Raw genomic sequence first — 22,051 nt, 5'->3', positions numbered from 1 at the left:
TCCAAAATCCCCGACTTTGTGCAAGTGTACAAAGTGTGCAAGTGTAAGAACGGATTCTGGTCTGAAGCCAAAACGGCATTCATAGCGAATATTGATTTTTTTCTTCAATTACTTTGCATTCTGTAAACTGATAAAAGTAAACAAAATATACATTTTTGAAAGCATTCTTGATTTGCAGGATTTCTTCACACCTGCCTAAAATGTTTGCACAGTACTGTAGTAAAAACGGACAGCAGGCATAAAAAGAAATCTGTACTAAAATAAACACAGATGCCATCATTTCTGACTTCCTTTTAAAGATGCGTGTTGCTTGGCTGTCTTCTCTCCTGTACTTTCTCTGCTGACTTACATACTTGTTCCAGGTCAGTGACTCAAAGTGTTAAAATCTTGGAATAAACAGGTAACTAACATTTTCAATAGACACAAGTAATGGCAGCAAAAAAAATGTTGATTTTAAAAAGGAACTGTACTCCGTGGGAGATGTTCCTCAAATGAGACAAACGTAGAGCAAAAGTCAAGTCACCAAGTACTGATATATGCAAGTAGGTTGGCCCCCCGTAACTGATCTTTTTTCCCACTATGGACTTACCATGCCTGGTTTTCTGACATCTTGTCAGAGGAAGGGCATTGTTTCCTCATGCCAGTGCTGTCACGCTGATGATTGGTAATCTGACAAGTGATAGATGATTGCAGCAGCAAGAAGAGGTTCAGAAAGCATAGATCCACAGAATGAATAAAGCAGAAGCAGGGAGATCCTTGCACTGTAGTTCTCATGTACACCTTCCTGTCCAGCAAGGATGACAGTGAACAGCACAGTAGTGACAACACCTATTCTTACTCCAAATCTCATGAGACTGGCAATGATGGATAGGAATCCCTTAGAAGATCTTACACTGAAGATTTACAGCTATAAGACACAGGAGGAGTTCCTAGGCAAAGGATGAGCACGGATGTTTTTTTTTCAGTATACTACATAGGCGCAATAATGCTAGAAGTTTTTAGAACATAGCAAACCCTCTTTTGAAGTTCAGATCCACTTCAAATGTGGGTTCTTTGATGTACCTACAAATACCTCCCATTATTCTTTCAGAGCTTTACTGGTGCACTGGAATCCATGTTACTCAGCCATGCAAATTTATGTTTTGGTCAAGGTCTAGCTTTGGCACCTCCCTTCCTGAAACTTTTCTAGTCAAAAAGCCATTCATCACATTGACCAATGATTAAATCGATTTTAACCACTTGCCGACCAACCGCCACAGGTTGGCTCTCCCAGGCAAAGTCCCATACATGTATGGTGCTCGCCTGGGAGGAGCTAGGGGGCGAGCGCGCGGCGCGCTCCCGCCTCCACTCGTCAGCGGGGAAGCCAGTGCATGTGACAGGCGGCTCCGATGGCCGCCGGCCACCCGCGATCTCCCCCCGCTGACAGAGAAGGACGGATGGCTGATGTAAACACAGCCGTCTGTCCTTCTCCCTGAGATGATCACAGAGACCATGCGATCCTGCTATATAGGATCGCATGTCTCTATGGTCATCTCACAAGCCCAACCACCCCCCCCCCCCCCCCACAGTTAGAATCACTCCCCTAGGCTCACATTTAACCCCTTGATCACCAATAGTATTAACCCCTTCCCTGCCAATGGTATTATTACAGTAACAGTGCATACTTTTAGCACTGATTACTGTAGTAATGTCACTTGTACCCCCAAAAGTGTCAAAAATGTCAGTTAGGGGTCCGATCTATCCGCCAAAATGTCGCAATCCCACAAAAAAAAAAAAATCGCAGATCCCCGCCATTACTAGTAAAAAAAAAAAAACACTATAAAAATGACATAAATCTTGACATAAATAACTTTTGCCCAAAACAATCAAAATACACTTATTGTTTTGTTTTTTACCAAAAATATGTAGCAGAAAACAAATTGGCCTAAAATGTTAAAAAATTTAGATTTTTACACTTTTTTTTTTTGGGGGGGGGGGGGGATGTTATTAAGCAGAATGTGAAAAATATTGTTTTTTTTTCCAAAATTGTTGCTATTTTTTTGTTTATATCGCAAAAAATAAAAATCGCACAGGGGATCAAATACCACCAAAAGAAAGCTCTACTTGTGAGAAAAAAAAAAGTACGTCAATTTTGTTTGGGTACAGCGTCGCACATCCACGCAATTGTCCGTTAAAGTAACAGTGCCGAATCACAAAATAGGGCCTGGTCATTAAGCAGCAAAATCTTCTGGTCTTAAAGTGGGTAATTATTTCTCTATTAAAATAATAAACATGTCATAGCTACCTGCTCTGTGCAATGGTTTTGCACAGAGCAGCTCCGATCCCCTTATTCGAGTCCCCCGCCGCCGCTCCTGGCTCCACCTATTGAGTGCACTTTCTATGGTGGAACTCGGCCGTTCCCTTAGTCACAGGGTTTGACAGCAGCGGGAGCCAATGGCTTCTGCTGCTATCGATGTGCCCAGTGAGGAGGGACACAGCTAGGATAGATGTTGCTCTCATGCACAGTGCTAAATTGGGAATAAGCTAGGGGGGATTCAAGTACACAGGTGGTTTTTTACCCTAATCCATAGAATGCATTGCAAGTGAAAAAACCTTTATGCTTTAGAAGCACTTTAAGGGATGGAAGTAACAGGTTAGAGCTTGATCTTCAGCGCTTTACTTTGGAGTCAAAGATTGAGACCCGCCGTTGTGGAAGCCCTTGGCAGCTCCGAAAAAAAACAAAATCTCGGTTTTCTTGCTTTTACTATAGTATACGTTTGGTTTAAATACAAAGGGCACCAGAGGTTTCTACAGAGAAATCTCAACATGATATAAATTTCCTCTTGAGATGTAATAAAGCTAGAATGTCACAAATAAAACACATATGCTGTACCGTAAAAACTTCAAACGTTGTTTAAAACACATCAGGTTGTATAAACATTACCTACAAAGTGATTGAAAAGACAGCATTCTGAAACATTCACACTAACAGCACCAAGCACAGGCCTGCTCATGATCCAGTCTGCCTGGACTTAGTTAGCCGAGGTGTGCAAGTATGCCTGAAGAAATAGCACTAGTACACACATAGAATGTCAAACATAATTCTGATCTCTGGTAAGGACAAGCTGATTGAGGTCGTTCTGTCTGACGAGCAATTATTTTGTCCACATTAATCACATGGAACAGGCTTTTAGAAACCAAATAGTTTGGCTAATGTTATTTCAACTTTGCTAAATCTGCAATTAGAAAAATGGATCTGGGCATTCTGAAATTCATCAGCTTGGAAAATAAAAAAAGGAAAGGATCACATAGATGTCCTATCTAAGCATTAATGTAATGCATTCCTCCTTGCCAAATGCTGCCTTCTTCCTCTAAAAATTAAAGCTTAGAATGTATCTGCAAACACAATTTTAGACGGATCGAAATTCCTCTGGTTCCAGCCGAAACAGCCACATTTCTACCCATCTATGGGCAGGCTGGTTCTACTGAAGTCAATCTGCCTCAGAACAACCAGACTGTGTTTGGTTTTTCGCTCGGTCACTGCCAGTGGCTATAGCCACCAGCAGTGATCATTGTATTCTGCCAGTGGGGAAGGCTCCCTCCGCTCCCTGCTGACAGAACACAATAGCGTTGTGGGAGCAACTTCCCCAGCAACCCTGAATTTGTTGCTGGAGGAATCGAGCAATCTTCTTTCCCTCAATCTGTGGTTGAAGAAAACGGCATAATCTATGGCCTGCTTAAAGTGATTCTAAAGGCAGAAGGTTTTTTATCTTAATGCATTCATTACCTGAGCCCCACCTCGATCCATCGGTGTGCACGAGTGCCTCGACCGTCCAGGACTCTCCCTCCTGATCGGCAGAGTCACAGCAGCAGAGTCACAGCAGCAGAGTCACAGCAGCAGAGTCACTGGCTCCCACTGCTGTCAATCAAATTCAGTTAGCCAATGAGGAGAAAGAAGGGGCAGGGGTGGGCAGCGACTCTGCGTCTGAATGGACACAGATGGCTGTGGCTCAGCTCAGGTGCCCCCATAGCAAGCTGCTTGCTGTAGGGGCACTCGACAGGAGGTAGGGGCCAGGAGTGCCGGCAAGGGACCCGAGTGGAGGAGGATCCAGGTTGCTCTGTGCAAAACGACGACAAGTTTGTTATTTTTATAGAAAAAAAAAAAAAAAAGATTTTAGTATTTTAAGTTTTGAATAGTGTTGAGGGGTTAGGACCCCTATAACGTTTTCATTCCCATTACAATAGGGAGCTTTAGCTCTTTTTGTCCTGGTTGTTACCAAGACTGAAAAGTGAGCGAGAATCCAAAATTTGAGTCAAATATACAGACAGTCCCCAAATTACATACATCCGACTCATATACAACTCATACTTCCAAACGGAGGGAGACAAGAAGTGAGAGGAAATTTACCCTTAGGAAGGGAAATTCACTCTTGTAAGTTATCATGGGAAAAAGGGGTCTCCACTGAACCTTTACTACCAATCCTTTTTCCACGACAACCCAAAATTTTCAAATTCCAATTGTCACAGGTGAAATCTTCTGAACAGGGGCACAGACAGTACAACAAATGTTACGGGGGTGTTAACCCTTCCCTATGCGGTCTAAAAACGTATACATTTTTTGGGCTGGAGTTACACTTAATGTACCTGTTCCAACTTGCATACAAATTCAACTTCGGAACAAACCTACAGAACATATCTGGTCTGTAACCTGGGGACAGCCTGTAGAGGGGAAATCTTCCAAATGGACACTTCTGATGACAACGGTGTAAGGGAGCATTTCTACTCACTCTGCAGAGACTTCTTCTCCCTTTCTGTTATGTACTCAGGGCAAAAAGTGAAGGAAAAATATCAACTAACTGGCTACTAAAACATTACCATTTAATTTATGGGATTCAAATATTTTTAGCAGAGGCAAAAGTTGAGACTTCTACAAAGCTTATGTCCAAGATTTACGGACCTGCTAGGCAGACAGAGGTGATTTATTTAAAGCGGTAGTATACTCCGCTTTTTAACTTTTACCTACAGGTAAGCCTATAATAAGGTAAAATAATATCTCCTAAACCTGCATGGTTTAGGAGAGATTCACCCTGCACACCAGCGGCGCATGTGCTCTGAAGGACCGGCGGACCATTAGAGCTCCTTGACGGAAAGTGAACTCCCGCGCGCGCATGTGACATCATCGCAACTCTGGCCACTCAGCGCCGGAGCCGCCAAACCTGGAAGAGACGTAGAGGGAACATGACCGCTCCCTTAGCAGTGTCCGGGCGACCGCGTGGGGGCTTCGTTCTAAGGTAAGTATTTCATAACGTGCTAGTATGCGATGCATACTAGCACATTGTGCCATTGTCTTGCAGGGTTTTTTTTTTTGTACTGGGATACTACCGCTTTAATACAGTTAAAGACGGTAATACAATTGAGGCAGACTTAGGTGAACCATAGGCATGAGAACTTACATTTAAATATGTTCCTCACTAGCTACAAAGGATATAAAATCACTTTGTGTGCGGCAATTGCCTTTGCAAAACCCAGATATTACCTTGTAAAAGGAGCAGTGACATTCTCACTGTGCTGTACATAGTCTATGCAGAAAATAGAGCTATGGGATGGACCCAGCAGGCCCCACCCACAACAATCTGTGGATACAAGACCAATCACCTTGCACACCTTGGAGAGAGGGGGCAGCAGTGAGCGGTCTTTATTATAGGCAGCTCCGGCACAGAGGCAAGTTTCATATTGGATTACTGCACAGATTTGGAGGAAAAACACAAAGAAAGAATACACAGGCTCTTGTATTTGGATGTATTTAGACAATATTCGCATATCCGGGAGTTCTGTTTTAATACATAAAAGATGTCTTACTGTGTACAAAACTTACCTGGTATGCTCTCTTTATCTGATTAGAGGCCCAAGTGGCAAACTTTACATTATCCTTCTTCATTTTTGCACTAGCTTTGGGGTTGGAAGCGATGTGGACTGATGACTGAAAATAACAGCAATTTAAAATGATCAGTAAATATCACCTAAACCCTAATGGAGATTAATTACAGTCAATGCAACTACTTCATCTTCTGATGTCACTATGCACAAGTAAAACAATTCTACTGATTTCATGTGGCCATCTTGAGAGTTTCTGGTGCTTAAATCACTAGCTGTCAATCGAGATTGTGTTAAAAAGAAATCGAAAAATGCCAGGAATTCTCAATGACAAATGAAAGGAATTATATCTCATGGAAATAAAACCGTGTAATCCATACAGAAGTTGTAATTAGTAAAAAAAAAGAATATTCCTGGAAAAATAGGATTTTTGTAATCACTGTAAAATCTGTTTCTTGAGGCCCATTGAGGAACGCAGGAAGGCTGCCACCTATAGGAGCAGTAGACACACAAAAAAAAAAGAAAACCTGAAGTCCACCCCAGGATAACCTCTCCTACTTCCAGTATGCCTCGGTTTTGGAGCAAAGCAGTACCAAGAGCATGATCATACCACAGATGGGTGGGACCTGTGGCTCTCAATGGACTCCAAGAAAAGGTACAAAAATCCTGTTTTCTTTCTCAACCACTGAGGGGCACTGGAGTACTCTCGCCTTTAGGATGTCAAAAGGCAGTCCAACTTGGGAGAGGGCAACTAGCAAACACTAACACGCCTAAGGACAAAGGAAAACTGGGGACTATCTGCAGCTGTCTGAAGGACCCATGTTCAAACTTGGCATTTGATGAGACTGCATACTTCCTCTGGCAGAAGAGAACAGAAGACCGGGTGGCAGTCCAACAACCAATGTTAGAGACTGGAAGAACAAGAAACATTAACAACCAGGGGGGAATGTTTCAAAATTTAGGAGAGCAAACCAAATCCTAAAGACCAAACTTGAAGCTGGTTACCTGATCAACAAAGATGGTAGAACTGGAACTGAATGGCCCTACAAGACTGGTCCAGGATGTCAAACACAAGGCATCAGTGGCTGTCAGACAGACTTACAGCCTGTATCATGAAAAGAAGGAAAAAGTAAGCTCCTCTTGGAGAATTGTAGATGGACAGAGGGATTGAACAACGATGTTCTGTTTGAGAAGCGGTTTTAAAACTCTTCTAGGCCAGAAGGCGCCCTGTGCCTCAAGTGACCTGATCATCACAAACCTAAATGTTGATGAGAGTCTGAAGCTGCCTGGGAAGAATCCCTGAGGGTTTAAATTAAAAGGATTACAAGAAGTCCAAAAATGGCAGTTCCTGAGAATACAGAAGGAACTAAAGTTTCATCTCACATGGATACAAGGGACAAAAGAGTAGGGGGCGACCGATTATCGGTGCGGCCGATTATTGGGGGCTAATATTCACACATTTTTTTCTTAAATAATCGGTAACGGTCACAAACTTACAAATATTGGTCTCCCTCTGCCATGTCCACCATCTTTTTGGGGCCCACTATGTCATTGGCCAGGGTAGAAGCCAGGACCCAGAAGGTTTGCAGTTCACTGCATAGGTTCTGACAGTCTGACTGAGGAGGCTTCTTCTACCTCGATAGGGTAAAGCAGCCCTATCGAGGGTGCGTTCCACAGCCGAGGGGAAGTGAAGTCGGTGGTTAACAGGAAGTCCGGGTGATGTTCAGACCACAATGCATTTTGCGTCATCAGGAAGTCTGAACATCGTCCCGCCCCTTGGCCATGGAACGCACGCTGGCCAAGTACATGGCACTAGGCTTTGTAATAGAAGTGAGCAGTCACCTCTCTAAACAGAGACAACATTCAATTTGGGCCATGCTTTCCTGTGCCAGGAGGGCATTCTGTATGGAAGCGCACATCTTCTAATTTTTTCTATTTTAATAAACGGGATTACACTATTGGGTTTCCTGTCCCCTATTTTTCTTATATATTGAGAGAGCTGTCCTGACATTCTTTGGAGGAGAGATAGGTGTTATCTAGATCTACCAAATTAAGGAGGAGGAGAGTGTCCATCTATATTGTGCATGGATCATATGCAGAGCGATATAGGTCTCTGGGACCTGCTGATTTCTGGTGAGCATTCTATGTATCACAGCTCACGAGGTGGATAAATTTCCTGATCCTTTGTTACTGCACGGTGTTGGACACACTTTCATGGACAATTTCTTGGACTTTCTATCCCTAAATTTTAGTACACTAATGTTTGACTGATTTTTGAATCACAATATTTGATCCCTTTTTTTGAGAAGTGCCACATTTACTATTTTACACACTATTATTAATTGATTTGGATGCGGATCTCATTATTATATTTTTTTTGGTAAGGCACTTATTTTTGTTTAGAGCACCTAATGGTTGAATTCACTGTCACACCACATTTGTTTGAATAATTTGCACATTATCCGTTTATTGGTATATTTAGAACCAGAGCCTACTTTTTTTGTTTTAATCTGTTAAATTTGTGTAGTATACACATTTAAGGGGCAGCAGGTCATTTCCAGCTTATATCTATATTTACAAATCAGGCACCTTCACATTGTTTCAGTAATGATCCAACTATGTAGAAGTAACCCCAGCACCAGAAGCTTTAGGACGTAGACTGGGAGACAAGAATTTTATATTATGATATTTCAAAAGATGGAAAGTGAAGACTTCTCCAATTCTAAACCTGAAGGACTAATCTACGAGATGCTGTAGGAGTAAAGCAGCTTAAAACTAAACCCCAGGTACAAAAACTCATTTGAATATATTCTTTAAAAGCCACAAAGGATATAAAGTCACTTTGAGTGCACCAAATGCTTTTGTAAACCCAGTAAACCCTTGTAAAAAAGATGCAGTAATATCACCGGGCTGCGCATAGACTGTGCAAAGAGAAGAGCTGAAGAGGGGCCCACGAGTTCCACCCACTACAGACTGCTGGCAGAAAACTATAGGGAAACAAGGTACAAGACCATTCACCCTGCACAATAAGAGGGAGAAATGGTCTTTATTACAGGAAGTTTCATCACAAAAGGCAAAGTTTCCTTGTTTAAATGTTTTATTGGAATATGCAAGTTACAGCTCAAAAAAGATAGGTTACAGGAGAACAAAATGTAAGCTGTCAACAAACGTCATTGTATAGAACATCAAAAATAAAGGAACCTTTAGGCTCGGTTCAAACTTATGCGATGCGGGAAGGCTGCAAATTCGCAGCCTGTTCCTGCATCGCAAACGCACCCTTGGCAGTTCACACTGCCATATGCGATACGCTGGGGGTGTCAATGTAAACTTAACGACACCCCAGTTTGATCGCATATCGCAGTGCGATCTTACAGTTCGCACAGGATCGGATCGCACAAGTGTGAACCACTGTGCGATCCGATTCTGATGTGGCTCAAAAAAAGGGTCATGTGCGACTTTACTGCGGGTGCAGTGCGAATTTAGCCATACACAGTGTATGGCTGAATTCGCACCGCACACCCGATCGCATATAATGAAGGAGCAGTGCGCTCCGATATTATATGCGATCGCCGCAGCCGCACATATGTGAACCGGCACTTAGACATACGACACAAGAGGGCAAAGTCTTAAGCAGAGAAGGTTGATATAAAATACAATTCAGGTTAAAGATCTAGAGTAACATTAACATTAGTCTAGAGGGACATGCTCAATAAACCGTTCAGAGAAGAAAATTAAAACAAGACGTTAGAAGTATAATATGGCCTTTTCTGTAGGGCAATTCTTGGTTAATGCCTTAGGGAAATTGCCGGTGAATTGACATGAGAACCAGTCCATCCCAATAGTCCCAAAAGAAGAAGATAAAAAGAAAAGGGAGGTCTGTGGCCTCCTCATTCCTAGGCCAAAAACAGGACGACTGTACAGACCCTGACAGGAGTAAGAAGTAAAGGACAAGAGAGATCAAGGTAGTCCAGAGAAAGAAAGAAAGAAAGAAGACGTGTAGGAGCATCAGAGGGAAAGGAGGGGGGGGGGGGGGGTATCCATAGGGAGAACCATAGCCAGTACAACTGGTAGGTTACAGGTCAAAGGCAAAGTTTTATGCTAGACTACTGCAAAGATCCAGAAGAAAGATATGCTAAAACCAGATTTCAGATTTAGGTTCAGGGCAAGAGGCAACTCCTCGGGTACTCCGGAAACCCAGACAGTTCGCAAAGGGTAATAGTTGAATGGACGGAGGTATCCATAGTGACTTCAGGCTGGCAGTGGGAACAGACCAAAAATTGGAGATTCATATGGATCTTAAAAATGCAGAAGCAGCAGTGGGGCAATCTCTTTTCAACTCTGAATCTTGGGAAGGCGAACTTGGGGCATGCAACACTTCACTTAACAGATGACATTAGTGTTAACTTTTTCCACAGTAGGAACTGGCGGAAAGCAGAAATTATGAATGCACCAAATAATTCCAGATCCCCAGAATGGGTGAAGCAGAAGCAAGGAGATGCATAAATGGAAGGATACCGAAGGCCTCAAATACAAAGTCCAGTTCATCAAGGAGAATAAAGAGCAGCACAGTAAAGACATCACCAAATCTTATGAGACAAGAAGCAAAAGGAAGCAGTAACTTAGATAACCGATATGAAAACATGATTCTCCCAATCTCAATGAAACTTATAAAGGCCAAACAATGCCCTCAAGTTGTGGTTATTCAGCTTCAAAGACTGGGAAAAACGGAATTTTTGTAAAATCTTACCTGTAAAATTCCTTTCTCTGAGTCCTCCGACAGTCGCCGCCTCTTCATATTCGTCACATATGGGGTATTAGACTTTGCTCCGAAGGAGTAGCTAGGCAACAGAATATGTTAACATTAAAGCTTTTAACATATCCCACCCTCAAGGGGTGGTCCCCTCAGTCAATACCCTCCTACTTCCTGCAACCATATCTCAGTTTTAGTTGAATAGCAGTAGAGTATACAACCAACCCCAAAAGAGGGGCGGGGGCGGCGACTGTCGGAGGACTCAGAGAAAGGAATTTTACAGGTAAGATTTTACAAAAATTCAGTTTTCTCTTACGTCCTCCGACAGTCGCCGCCTCTTCATATTCGTCACATATGGGGACGTCCCAAAGCAGTGCAAACATGAGGGGTGGGAAACGCATCCGCGCCGAAAGGCAACGCAGTCTCCGCATCAAAGAAAGGAACCTTACCAAGGGAAGGAACCCAGCTGGGCAACAGGAAAAAACAGGTGCTCAACAGGAGCAACAACCCAGGAAAAGACAAATAACCAGGGGATAAAAAACTTATCCCAACAGCCAGTGGTCCCCATAAGGGACCCTAGGGAATCGCCGCACTAAGAACCTTGCGGCCAAAGGAAGCATCCGCCGATGCCTGAACATCTACTTTGTAGAATTTTGTGAAAGTGTGCACGGTCGACCAAGTCGCCGCCTTACACACCTGGGCTACAGAAGCCCCATGACGACAGGCCCAAGACGTACTCAGAGATCTAGTAGAGTGCGCCTTCATAGGCACAGGGGGAACCTTCCCCTGCAAAGCATAGGCCTGTTCAATGGCCTGCCTGATCCATTTGGCGATGGTAGAGGCCGACGCCGCCATGCCCTTCCGAGGACCCTCTGGAAGAACAAACAAGGAATCCGTCTTTCGAAAAGACTCAGTCGATTTAAGGTAAACCCTTATCGCCCGAACAACATCCAAAGAATGCAATCTCACCTCCTTTGGATGTTTAGGCTTCGCGCACAGCGAAGGCAAGACAATATCCTCATTAAGATGGAATTCCGAAACTCGTTTCGGAAGAAAAGAAGGATTAGGTCGCAAGACCACCTTATCCAAATGAACAACCAGATACGGAGACTTGCAGGACAAAGCTGCCAGCTCCGACACTCTGCGAGCCGAAGTGATCGCCACCAAAAAGGCGACCTTTTTGGACAACAGAGACAACGAGATCTCCCTGATCTGTTCAAAAGGAGCACGTTGCAACACAGATAGAACGAGATTCAAGTCCCAAGGGGGCAGAGGATCCCTCCTAGGAGGAACCAGATGCCGCACACCCCGAACAAAAGTGCCAAAGAAGGAGTTGGAAGCCACGGGACGTTGAAACAGAACGGCCAGCGCAGATACCTGACCCTTTATCGTAGCCAGCGCCAAACGCTGATCGACACCCGTTTGAAGGAAGGACAGCACTCGGGAAACCGAGTATGTGCGGGGAGAAAATCCCCTGGACTCACACCAAGCAAAATAAGCATTCCAAGTACGGTAATAAACCTTCCCCGAGGAAGACTTCCTCGCGTTGATCAAGGTATGAACGACCTCTGGGGAGAGACCCTTCTCCCTCAGGACCTCGGTCTCAACAGCCAGGCCGTCAAAGCCAGCGACTGTAAAGCAGGATGGTATATTGGACCTTGAGACAGGAGATCGTCTCGAAGAGGCAGACGCCACGGGGCGTCGACCGCCAGATTCACGAGGTCTGCGTACCAGGACCGGCGAGGCCAGTCCGGTGCCACAAGAATCACCGTGCTGCGTTCCGAGTGTAACCTGCGAAGGAACCTGGACAGCAACTGAATCGGTGGAAACGCGTACATCAGCCTGTACTGATGCCACGGGGCCACTAACGCGTCTGACGCGTCTGCCCGAGGGTCGCGCGTCCTTGCCACGAACCTTCTCACCTTGTTGTTGAGACGAGACGCGAACAGGTCCACATCTGGAAGACCCCACTTCGCGCACAACATCTGGAAGACAGTCGGGTGGAGAGACCACTCCCCCTGATCCAGGGTCTGGCGACTCAGATAGTCCGCCTGCCAGTTCTCCACCCCCGGAATGTGAACCGCCGTTATCGCCGGGACATGAGTCTCGGCCCAAGTCAGAATGTCGGCCACTTCGAGCCGCTCGGGCACTCCTGGTGCCCCCTTGGTGGTTGATGTAGGCCACCGCCGTGGCATTGTCCGTCTGCACCCGAAACGGGCAGCCCCGCAGCCGGTCCGTCCAGCGATGAAGACAGAGATTTATCGCACGCAATTCCAGAATGTTGATCGGAAGGGAGGACTCCCCCTCCGACCAAGTCCCCTGGGCGGACAGAACGCCCAGAACACCACCCCAGCCCGACAGGCTGGCATCCGTGGTGATCACCGTCCACGAGATAGGACGAAACGACTTGCCCCCGGACACCATCGGGGACTGGAGCCACCACAGAAGGTCTCTTCTGGTGCGATGACTCAACGAGATTTGAAGATCCAGAGACTGAGGTCGCCCGTCCCACTTGGACAGGATCTCCGCTTGGAGACCCCGCGTGTGAAACTGGGCGAAGGGAATCGCCTCGAAGGCCGAGACCATCAATCCCAGACATCTCATGCACGTCCTTAGAGACGAGTGCGGAACGTCCCTGAGGGACCTGACTTCCTCCTGAAGAGTTCTGAGTTTGTCTTTCGGCAGGAAGACCTTCGCCTGTACAGAGTCCAGAATCATTCCCAGGTAGGGAAGACGAACCGACGGACTCAGCGTCGACTTTGGAAAATTTATCGTCCAACCAAACTCCTGTAGAGTTTGCATCGTGACAGACAGGTCCTCCTCCAGACCCTGGCTGGTTGCAGACCGAACCAGAATGTCGTCCAGATACCCCAGGACAGAAATGCCCTGGGCCCTCAACAATGCCAGAACCGGTGCAAGCACCTTGGTGAAGACCCGCGGAGCCGAGGCGAGACCAAAAGGCAACGCCACGAACTGGTAGTGATCCTCCGCAATGGCAAATCGAAGGTACCTCTGGTGACCCTCGAAAATGGGGATGTGAAGATACGCATCCTTCAAATCGATGGAGGCCATGAATTCCCCCGGAACCAGGGCAGCCACCACCGACCGCAGGGATTCCATGCGGAACTTGCGAACCCGCACAGAGCGGTTCAGAGCCTTCAAGTCCAGAATTGGACGAACCTTGCCCTCCTTCCTGGGCACGGTGAACAGATTGGAATAAAACCCCCGAAATCTGTCCCGATGAGGCACCGGAACCACCACTCCCTGAGCCCTCAGGTCCCGCACCTCCAGGTGTAGGTCCCGCAAACGCTCTGGAGACAGTTGAAGATTTGAGGGAAAAAATCTGCTCTCCGGCCGAGAGAGAAACTCGATCTTGTAACCAGATCGAACGATCTCCTGAACCCATCTGTCCCGCACACGGGCCAACCAGGGCTGAAGAAAACCGAGCAAGCGTCCCCCCACCCCAAAACTGGGTGAGGGCGCCCCTTCAGGCCGCACTGTTATGGGCTGCGGATCCGGATTGACCGGACTTCTGTTTACCAGACCAGGGCTTCTTCTGAGAGCCTTGACCTTTGAACGGCTTGCCCTTGTAGTGCGGCCGAAAGGCACGAAAGGACCCCTGAGGGGGCCGAAAATTAGCATGCTTCTTCCCAGAAGCCCCCTTAGCCTTGGGGAAATGGGGCAAGAGAGTGCTCTTACCTCCGGTGATCCCCTTAATCAACACATCCAAGGACTCCCCAAAAAGGCGAGACCCATCATAAGGCAGATTGGCTAAGGTCTTACGTGAAGACTGGTCCACCGACCAACATTTCAACCAAACCAGGCGGCGAGACAACACCGCCACGCTGTGCACACGTGCAGCCAACGGAACCAGGTCCAGGTCCGCATCACACAGATACATGACACCCTGGTGGATTTGATCCACCATATCCAGGGTCGCCGGCGAGGCCGAATCGGCCACTAGGACGCGCCTAAGCATCTGCGTCCAACTTGCGATCGCCTGGGCCGCCATGAGAGAAGCAAACAGAGCCTTAAGCATAGAACCCGTAACAGAATAAGTATGACGGGCAAGAGACTCCAATCTCCTATCCGTGGCATCACGGAACACAGGGGAATCCTCTGCAGGAATCGCAGTGGATTTGTTTAAAACCGCAATTGCGTGATCCACTGGGGGAGGCACACACCACCGTTCATCAGTGGAAGGCGAGAAAGGATAACGCAGCTTGAACCTACTTGGTACAGCAAAAGGTTTGCGCAGATTGCGCCATTGTTCCTTAACAGCGCGCTGAAAATCATCATTGCAGGGAAAAACCTGCGGCGTCCTGCGTTTTCTCTGCGTCCCATAAGCCGCCAAGGCAGCGGGGGGACACACTTCATCCTGCAAACGCAGCGTTTGCTTTATGGAAGCAATCAATTCATCCATGATTGCAAGCTCTTCAGGCGAGCCAGGGGGAGAATTATCAACCCCTTCAACTTCAGCCTCCACCTCGGACCCCACAAGATCCAGGGAGGAGCGGGACCCCGATAAGGAGGCCCCCGCCATAACAGCCCCATCACCTTCACCCTCAGAATCAGAGGAAAGAGCAACTCTGGGTCTTTTAGTAGATTGAGCAGCCACCAGCATCTGCACCTGAGCAGCAAGGCCAGCCACAATAGTGGCTAAATCCCCCCCTGGGGGGGGAAACAGCGGTCCCCTGGCTTTCCACCAAGGCGGTAGGAAATTTGCCCTCCTGAGAATCCATTGCCCCTATAACAAATGCCGGATAATAAAGGGTTAACTGCCCCTTTAATCAAGCGCGGCGAGCGCAGCCCACCGCACCACACACAAGCACAATGAGACCCCCACAGGGAATATTAAACTTAACACAGGCAATGGATAGCAAGAACAGAAGGATAAAACCTGAGGAGACCCTCGCCGCTGCTGCTGCCTCGATCGGTGTTCCTGGAGAAGAGGAAGTGATGCTGCCAGGGCGCTCTATGAAAGCCTATGGGAGGCTACAAGAAAATGGCCGCCATGCATGTAGAACATGCGGCCGGAGCGAGTGTAGGCAAAATGGTGCCGTTTGGCGCCGAAACCGCCGCTCCACAGTACAGTAATGCACACATGTCTTCCATGTATAAAAAAACACATGTCAGATCGCCGCAGCGATCGCTGTATAATGCCCAAACATGCCACAAAACATGCCCCACAGCACACAGCTTCTCACACTGACAAGGCTGACACACACAGTGTCACACAGCTCCCCCCCCCCCCCTTGCAGCCCACAGCATGCAGCCGGGAGATAGGGAGACAAACAGTGTGAATAGAGGCAGGTTACACAGTCCCAGACTGACACCCCCCCAGACAGACAGGTCCCCACATAAATACACTTACCTCACATGGCGTGGGGGACCCGCACAGGCGAACAAGCCGCTGCACATGAGGCAGGGAGAGTCGCATACAAGACGCACAGAATGGGGGTTAAGAAACCGCACAGCGTCCAGTGAGGTAGCCACCTCACCAATCATCCCTGCACCGAACAGGGATGGGTCGTTCACTGTGCCAGGAGCGTTACCTGGCTGAACGCTCGATGGCAGGCTGGGAAGCCACTGACCCACGACCTGCGACCAGGGGGATCAGCCCGAGACCCAGCCCGCATGATCCTCTTCATCCGAAGAACTAACGCTGACAAAAAGAACAGCTAAGTAAAGGTAGAGAGAAAACTCAAACAAAAATTCAAAAAAGAAGAAAGAGTCTGGGGCAGAAAGCCCCAGCACAGAGAGAGCCAGCCACTTCTGACAAGCTAGACATTAAAACTGAGATATGGTTGCAGGAAGTAGGAGGGTATTGACTGAGGGGACCACCCCTTGAGGGTGGGATATGTTAAAAGCTTTAATGTTAACATATTCTGTTGCCTAGCTACTCCTTCGGAGCAAAGTCTAATACCCCATATGTGACGAATATGAAGAGGCGGCGAATGTCGGAGGACGTAAGAGAAAACGGAATTTTTGTAAAATCTTACCTGTAAAATTCCTTTCTCTGAGTCCTCCGACAGTCGCCGCCTCTTCATATTCGTCACATATGGGGTATTAGACTTTGCTCCGAAGGAGTAGCTAGGCAACAGAATATGTTAACAATAAAGCTTTTAACATATCCCACCCTCAAGGGGTGGTCCCCTCAGTCAATACCCTCCTACTTCCTGCAACCATATCTCAGTTTTAGTGGAATAGCAGTAGAGTATACAACCAAACCCCAAAAGAGGGGCGGGGGCGGCGACTGTCGGAGGACTCAGAGAAAGGAATTTTACAGGTAAGATTTTACAAAAATTCCGTTTTCTCTTACGTCCTCCGACAGTCGCCGCCTCTTCATATTCGTCACATATGGGGACGTCCCAAAGCAGTGCAAACATGAGGGGTGGGAAACGCATCCACACCGAAAAGGCAACGCAGTCTCCGCATCAAAGAAAGGAACCTTACCAAAGGAAGGAAACCAGCTGGGCAACAGCAAAAAACAAGTGCTCAACAGGAGCAACAACCCAGGAAAGGACAAAAAACCAGGGGATACAAAAAACTATCCCAACAGCCAGGAGTCCCCAACAAGGGACCCTATGGAACAGCCGCACTAAGAACCTTGCGGCCAAAGGAAGCATCCGCCGATGCCTGAACATCTACTTTGTAGAATTTTGTGAAAGTGTGCACGGTCGACCAGGTCGCCGCCTTACACACCTGGGCTACAGAAGCCCCATGACGACAGGCCCAAGACGTACTCAAAGATCTAGTAGAGTGCGCCTTCACAGGGACAGGAGGAGCCTTACCCTGCAAAGCATAGGCCTGTTCAATGCCTGATCCATTTGGCGATAGTAGAGGCCGAAGCCGCCATGCCCTTCCGAGGACCCTCTGGAAGAACAAACAAGGAGTCAGTCTTACGAAAAGACTCAGTCGATTTAAGGTAAACCCTTATCGCCCGAACAACATCCAGAGAATGCAATCTCACCTCCTTTGGATGTTTAGGCTTCGCGCACAGCGAAGGCAAGACAATATCCTCATTAAGAAGGAATTCCGAAACACGTTTCGGAAGAAAAGAAGGATTAGGTCGCAAGACCACCTTATCCAAATGAATAACCAGGTACGGAGACTTGCAGGACAAAGCCGACAGCTCCGACACTCTGCGAGCCGAAGTGATCGCCACCAAAAAGGCGACCTTTTTGGACAACATAGACAACGAGATCTCCCTGATCTGTTCAAAAGGAGCACGTTGTAACACAGACAGAACGAGATTCAAGTCCCAAGGGGGCAGAGGATCCCTCCTAGGAGGAACCAGATGCCGCACCCCCTGAATAAAAGTGCCAACCAAGGAGTTGGAAGCCACGGGACGTTGAAACAGAACGGCCAGCGCAGACACCTGACCCTTCATCGTAGCCAGCGCCAAACGCTGATCAACACCCGTCTGAAGAAAAGACAGCACACGGGAAACCGAGTACGTGCGGGGTGAAAACCCCCTGGACTCACACCAGGCAAAATAGGCCTTCCAAGTACGGTAATAAAACTTCCCCGAGGAAGACTTCCTCGCGTTGATCAAAGTATGATGGTCGCGCGTCCTTGCCACGAACCTCCTCACCTTGTTGTTGAGACGAGACGCGAACAAGTCCACATCTGGAAGACCCCACTTCGCGCACAACATCTGGAAGACAGCCGGGTGAAGAGACCATTCCCCCTGATCCAGGGTCTGGCGACTCAGATAGTCCGCCTGCCAGTTCTCCACCCCCGGAATGTGAACTGCCGTTATCGCCGGGACATGAGTCTCGGCCCAAGACAGAATGTCGGCCACTTCTCGAGCCGCTCGGGCACTCCTGGTGCCCCCTTGGTGGTTGATGTAGGCCACCGCCGTGGCATTGTCCGTCTGCACCCGAACCGGGCAACCCTGCAGCCGGTCCGTCCAGCGATGAAGACAGAGATTTATCGCACGTAATTCCAGAATGTTGATCGGAAGGGAAGACTCTCCCTCCGACCAAGTCCCCTGGGCAGACAGAACGCCCAGAACACCACCCCAGCCCGACAGGCTGGCATCCGTGGTGATCACCGTCCATGAGATAGGACGAAACGACTTGCCCCCGGACACCATCGGGGACTGGAGCCACCACAGAAGGTCTCTTCTGGTGCGATGACTCAACGAGATCTGAAGATCCAGAGATTGAGGTCGCCCGTCCCACTTGGACAGGATCTCCGCTTGGAGACCCCGCGTGTGAAACTGGGCGAAGGGAATCGCCTCGAAGGCCGAGACCATCAATCCCAGACATCTCATGCACGTCCTTAAAGACGAGTGCGGAACGTCCCTGAGGGACCTGACTTCCTCCTGAAGAGTTCTGAGCTTGTCTTCCGGCAGGAAGACCTTCGCTTGTACCGAGTCCAGAATCATTCCCAGGTAGGGAAGGCGAACCGACGGACTCAGCGTCGACTTTGGAAAATTTATTTTCCAACCAAACTCCTGTAGAGTTTGCATCGTGACAGACAGGTCCTCCTCCAGACCCTGGCTGGTCGCAGACCGAACCAGGATGTCGTCTAGATACCCCAGGACAGAAATGCCCTGGGCCCTCAACAATGCCAGAACCGGTGCAAGCACCTTGGTGAAGACCCGCGGAGCCGAGGCGAGACCAAAAGGCAACGCCACGAACTGGTAGTGATCCTCCGCAATGGCGAATCGAAGGTACCTCTGGTGACCTTCGAAAATGGGGATGTGAAGGCACGCATCCTTCAAATCGATGGAGGCCATGAATTCCCCCGGAACCAGGGCAGCCACCACCGACCGCAGGGATTCCATGCGGAACTTGCGAACCCGCACAGAGCGGTTCAGAGCCTTCAAGTCCAGAATTGGACGAACCTTGCCCTCCTTCCTGGGCACGGTGAACAGATTGGAATAAAACCCCCGAAATCTGTCCCGATGAGGCACCGGAACCACCACTCCCTGAGCCCTCAGGTCCCGCACCGCCAGGTGCAGGTCCCGCAAACGCTCTGGAGACAGTTGAAGATTTGAGGGAAAAAATCTGCTCTCCGGCCGAGAAACTCGATCTTGTAACCAGATCGAACGATTTCCTGAACCCATCTGTCCCGCACACGGGCCAACCAGGGCTGAAGAAAACCGAGCAAGCGTCCCCCCACCCCAAAACTGGGTGAGGGCGCCCCTTCAGGCCGCACTGTTATGGGCTGCAGATCCGGATTGGCCGGACTTCTGTTTACCAGACCAGGGCTTCTTCTGAGAGCCTTGACCTTTGAACGGCTTGCCCTTGTAGTGCGGCCGAAAGGCACGAAAGGACCCCTGAGGGGGCCGAAAATTGGCATGCTTCTTCCCAGAAGCCCCCTTAGCTTTGGGGAAATGGGGCAAAAGAGTGCTCTTACCCCCGGTGATTCCCTTAATCAACACATCCAGGGACTCCCCAAAAAGGTGAGACCCATCATAAGGCAGATTGGCTAAGGTCTTACGTGAAGACTGGTCCACCGACCAACATTTTAACCAAATCAGGCGGCGAGACAACACCGCCACACTGTGCACACGTGCAGCCAACGGAACCAGGTCCAGGTCCGCATCACACAGATACATGACACCCTGGTGGATTTGATCCACCATATCCAGGGTCGCCGGTGAGGCCGAATCGGCCACTAGGACGCGCCTAAGCATCTGCGTCCAACTTGCGATCGCCTGGGCCGCCATGAGAGAAGCAAACAGAGCCTTAAGCATAGAACCCGTAACAGAATAAGTATGACGGGTAAGAGACTCCAGTCTCCTATCCGTGGCGTCACGGAACACAGGGGAATCCTCTGCAGGAATCGCAGTGGCTTTGTTTAAAACCGCAATTGCGTGATCCACTGGGGGTGGCACACACCACCTTTCATCAGTGGAAGGCGAGAAAGGATAACGCAGCTTGAATCTACTTGGTACAGCAAAAGGTTTGCGTAGATTGCGCCATTGATCCTTAACAGCGCGCTGAAAATCATCATTGCAGGGAAAAACCTGCGGCGTCCTGCGTTTTCTCTGCGTCCCATAAGCCGCCAAGGCGGCGGGGGGACACACCTCATCCTGCAAACGCAGCGTTTGCTTTATGGAAGCAATCAACTCATCCATGATTGCAAGCTCTTCAGGCGAGCCAGGGGGAGAATTATCAACCCCCTCAACTTCAGCCTCCACCTCAGACCCTATTAGATCAAGAGAGGAGCGGGACCCCGATAAGGAGGCCCCCGCCATAACAGCCCTATCACCTTCACCCTCAGAATCAGAGGAAAGAGCAACTCTGGTCCTTTTAGTAGATTGAGCAGCCACCAGCATCTGCACCTGAGCAGCAAGGCCAGCCACAATAGTGGCCAAATCCCCCCCTGGGGGGGAGACAGCGGTCCCCTGGCTTTCCACCAAGGCTGTAGGAAATTTTCCCTCCTGAGAATCCATTGCCCCTGTAATGCCAGACAACAAAGGGTTAACTGCCCCTTTTAAGCAAGCGCGGCAAGCGCAGCCCACCGCACCACACTCAAGCACAATAAGACCCCCACAGGGAATATGCAAACTGAACACAGGCAATGGATAGCAAGAACAGAAGGGTAAAACCTGAGGAGACCCTCGCCGCTGCTGCTGCCTCGATCGGTGTTCCTGGAAAGAGGAAGTGATGCTGCCAGGGCGCTCTATGTAAGCCTATGGGAGGCTACAAGAAAATGGCCGCCATGCATGTAAAACATGCGGCCGGAGCGGGTGCAGGCAAAATGGCGCCGTTTGGCGCCGAAACCGCCGCTCCACAGTGCAGTAAAAAAACACACATTACATTCCAGTATCAGAATACATGTCAGATCGCCGCAGCGATCGCTGTATAGTGCCCAAACATGCCAAAAAACATGCCCCCCAGCACACAGCTTCACACACTGATCAGCCTGACACAGACAGTGTCACACATCTCCCCCCCCCCCCCCCTTGCAGCCCACAGCATGCAGCCGAGAGATAGGGAGACAAGCAGTGTGATTAAAGGCAGGTTACACAGTCCCAGACTGACACCCCCCCAGACAGACAGGTCCCCACATAAATACACTTACCTCACATGGCGTGGGGGACCCGCACAGGCGAACAAGCAGCTGCACATGAGGCAGGGAGAGTCGCATTCAAGACGCACAAAATGGGGGTTAAGAAACCGCACAGCGTCCAGTGAGGTAGCCACCTCACCAATCATCCCTGCACCGAACAGGGATGGGTCGTTCACTGTGCCAGGAGCGTTACCTGGCTGAACGCTCGATGGCAGACTGGGAAGCCACTGACCCACGACCTGCGATCAGGGGGATCAGCCCGAGACCCAGTCTGCGTGATCCTCTTCATCCGAAGAACTAACTAATGCTGACAAAAATAACAGCTAAGTAAAGGTAGAGAGAAAACTCAAACAAAATTTTAAAAAGAAGAAAGAGTCTGGGGCAGAAAGCCCCAGCACAGAAAAAGCCAGCCAC

General features: G+C 48.6%; 1 protein-coding gene across 1 annotated transcript in view; it reads right to left on the bottom strand.

Moving 5' to 3' along the window:
- The window catches only part of EMC2 (ER membrane protein complex subunit 2), a 201,185-nt gene that overhangs the window by 21,305 nt on the left and 157,829 nt on the right, over positions 1–22,051 (bottom strand). The window contains exon 11 of the mRNA XM_082259776.1: positions 5,855–5,959. Coding sequence (XP_082115902.1) covers positions 5,855–5,959 — 105 coding nt within the window. The remainder of the gene's footprint in view (positions 1–5,854; positions 5,960–22,051) is intronic.

The sequence above is a fragment of the Pelophylax lessonae genome, assembly GCF_965119305.1.
Source record: "Pelophylax lessonae genome assembly, chromosome: 5".
In the NCBI taxonomy this organism is placed as follows: Eukaryota; Metazoa; Chordata; class Amphibia; order Anura; family Ranidae; genus Pelophylax; species Pelophylax lessonae.
Note: the sequence above shows the minus strand (reverse complement) of the source record. Positions and strands in the feature narration are given on the sequence as shown.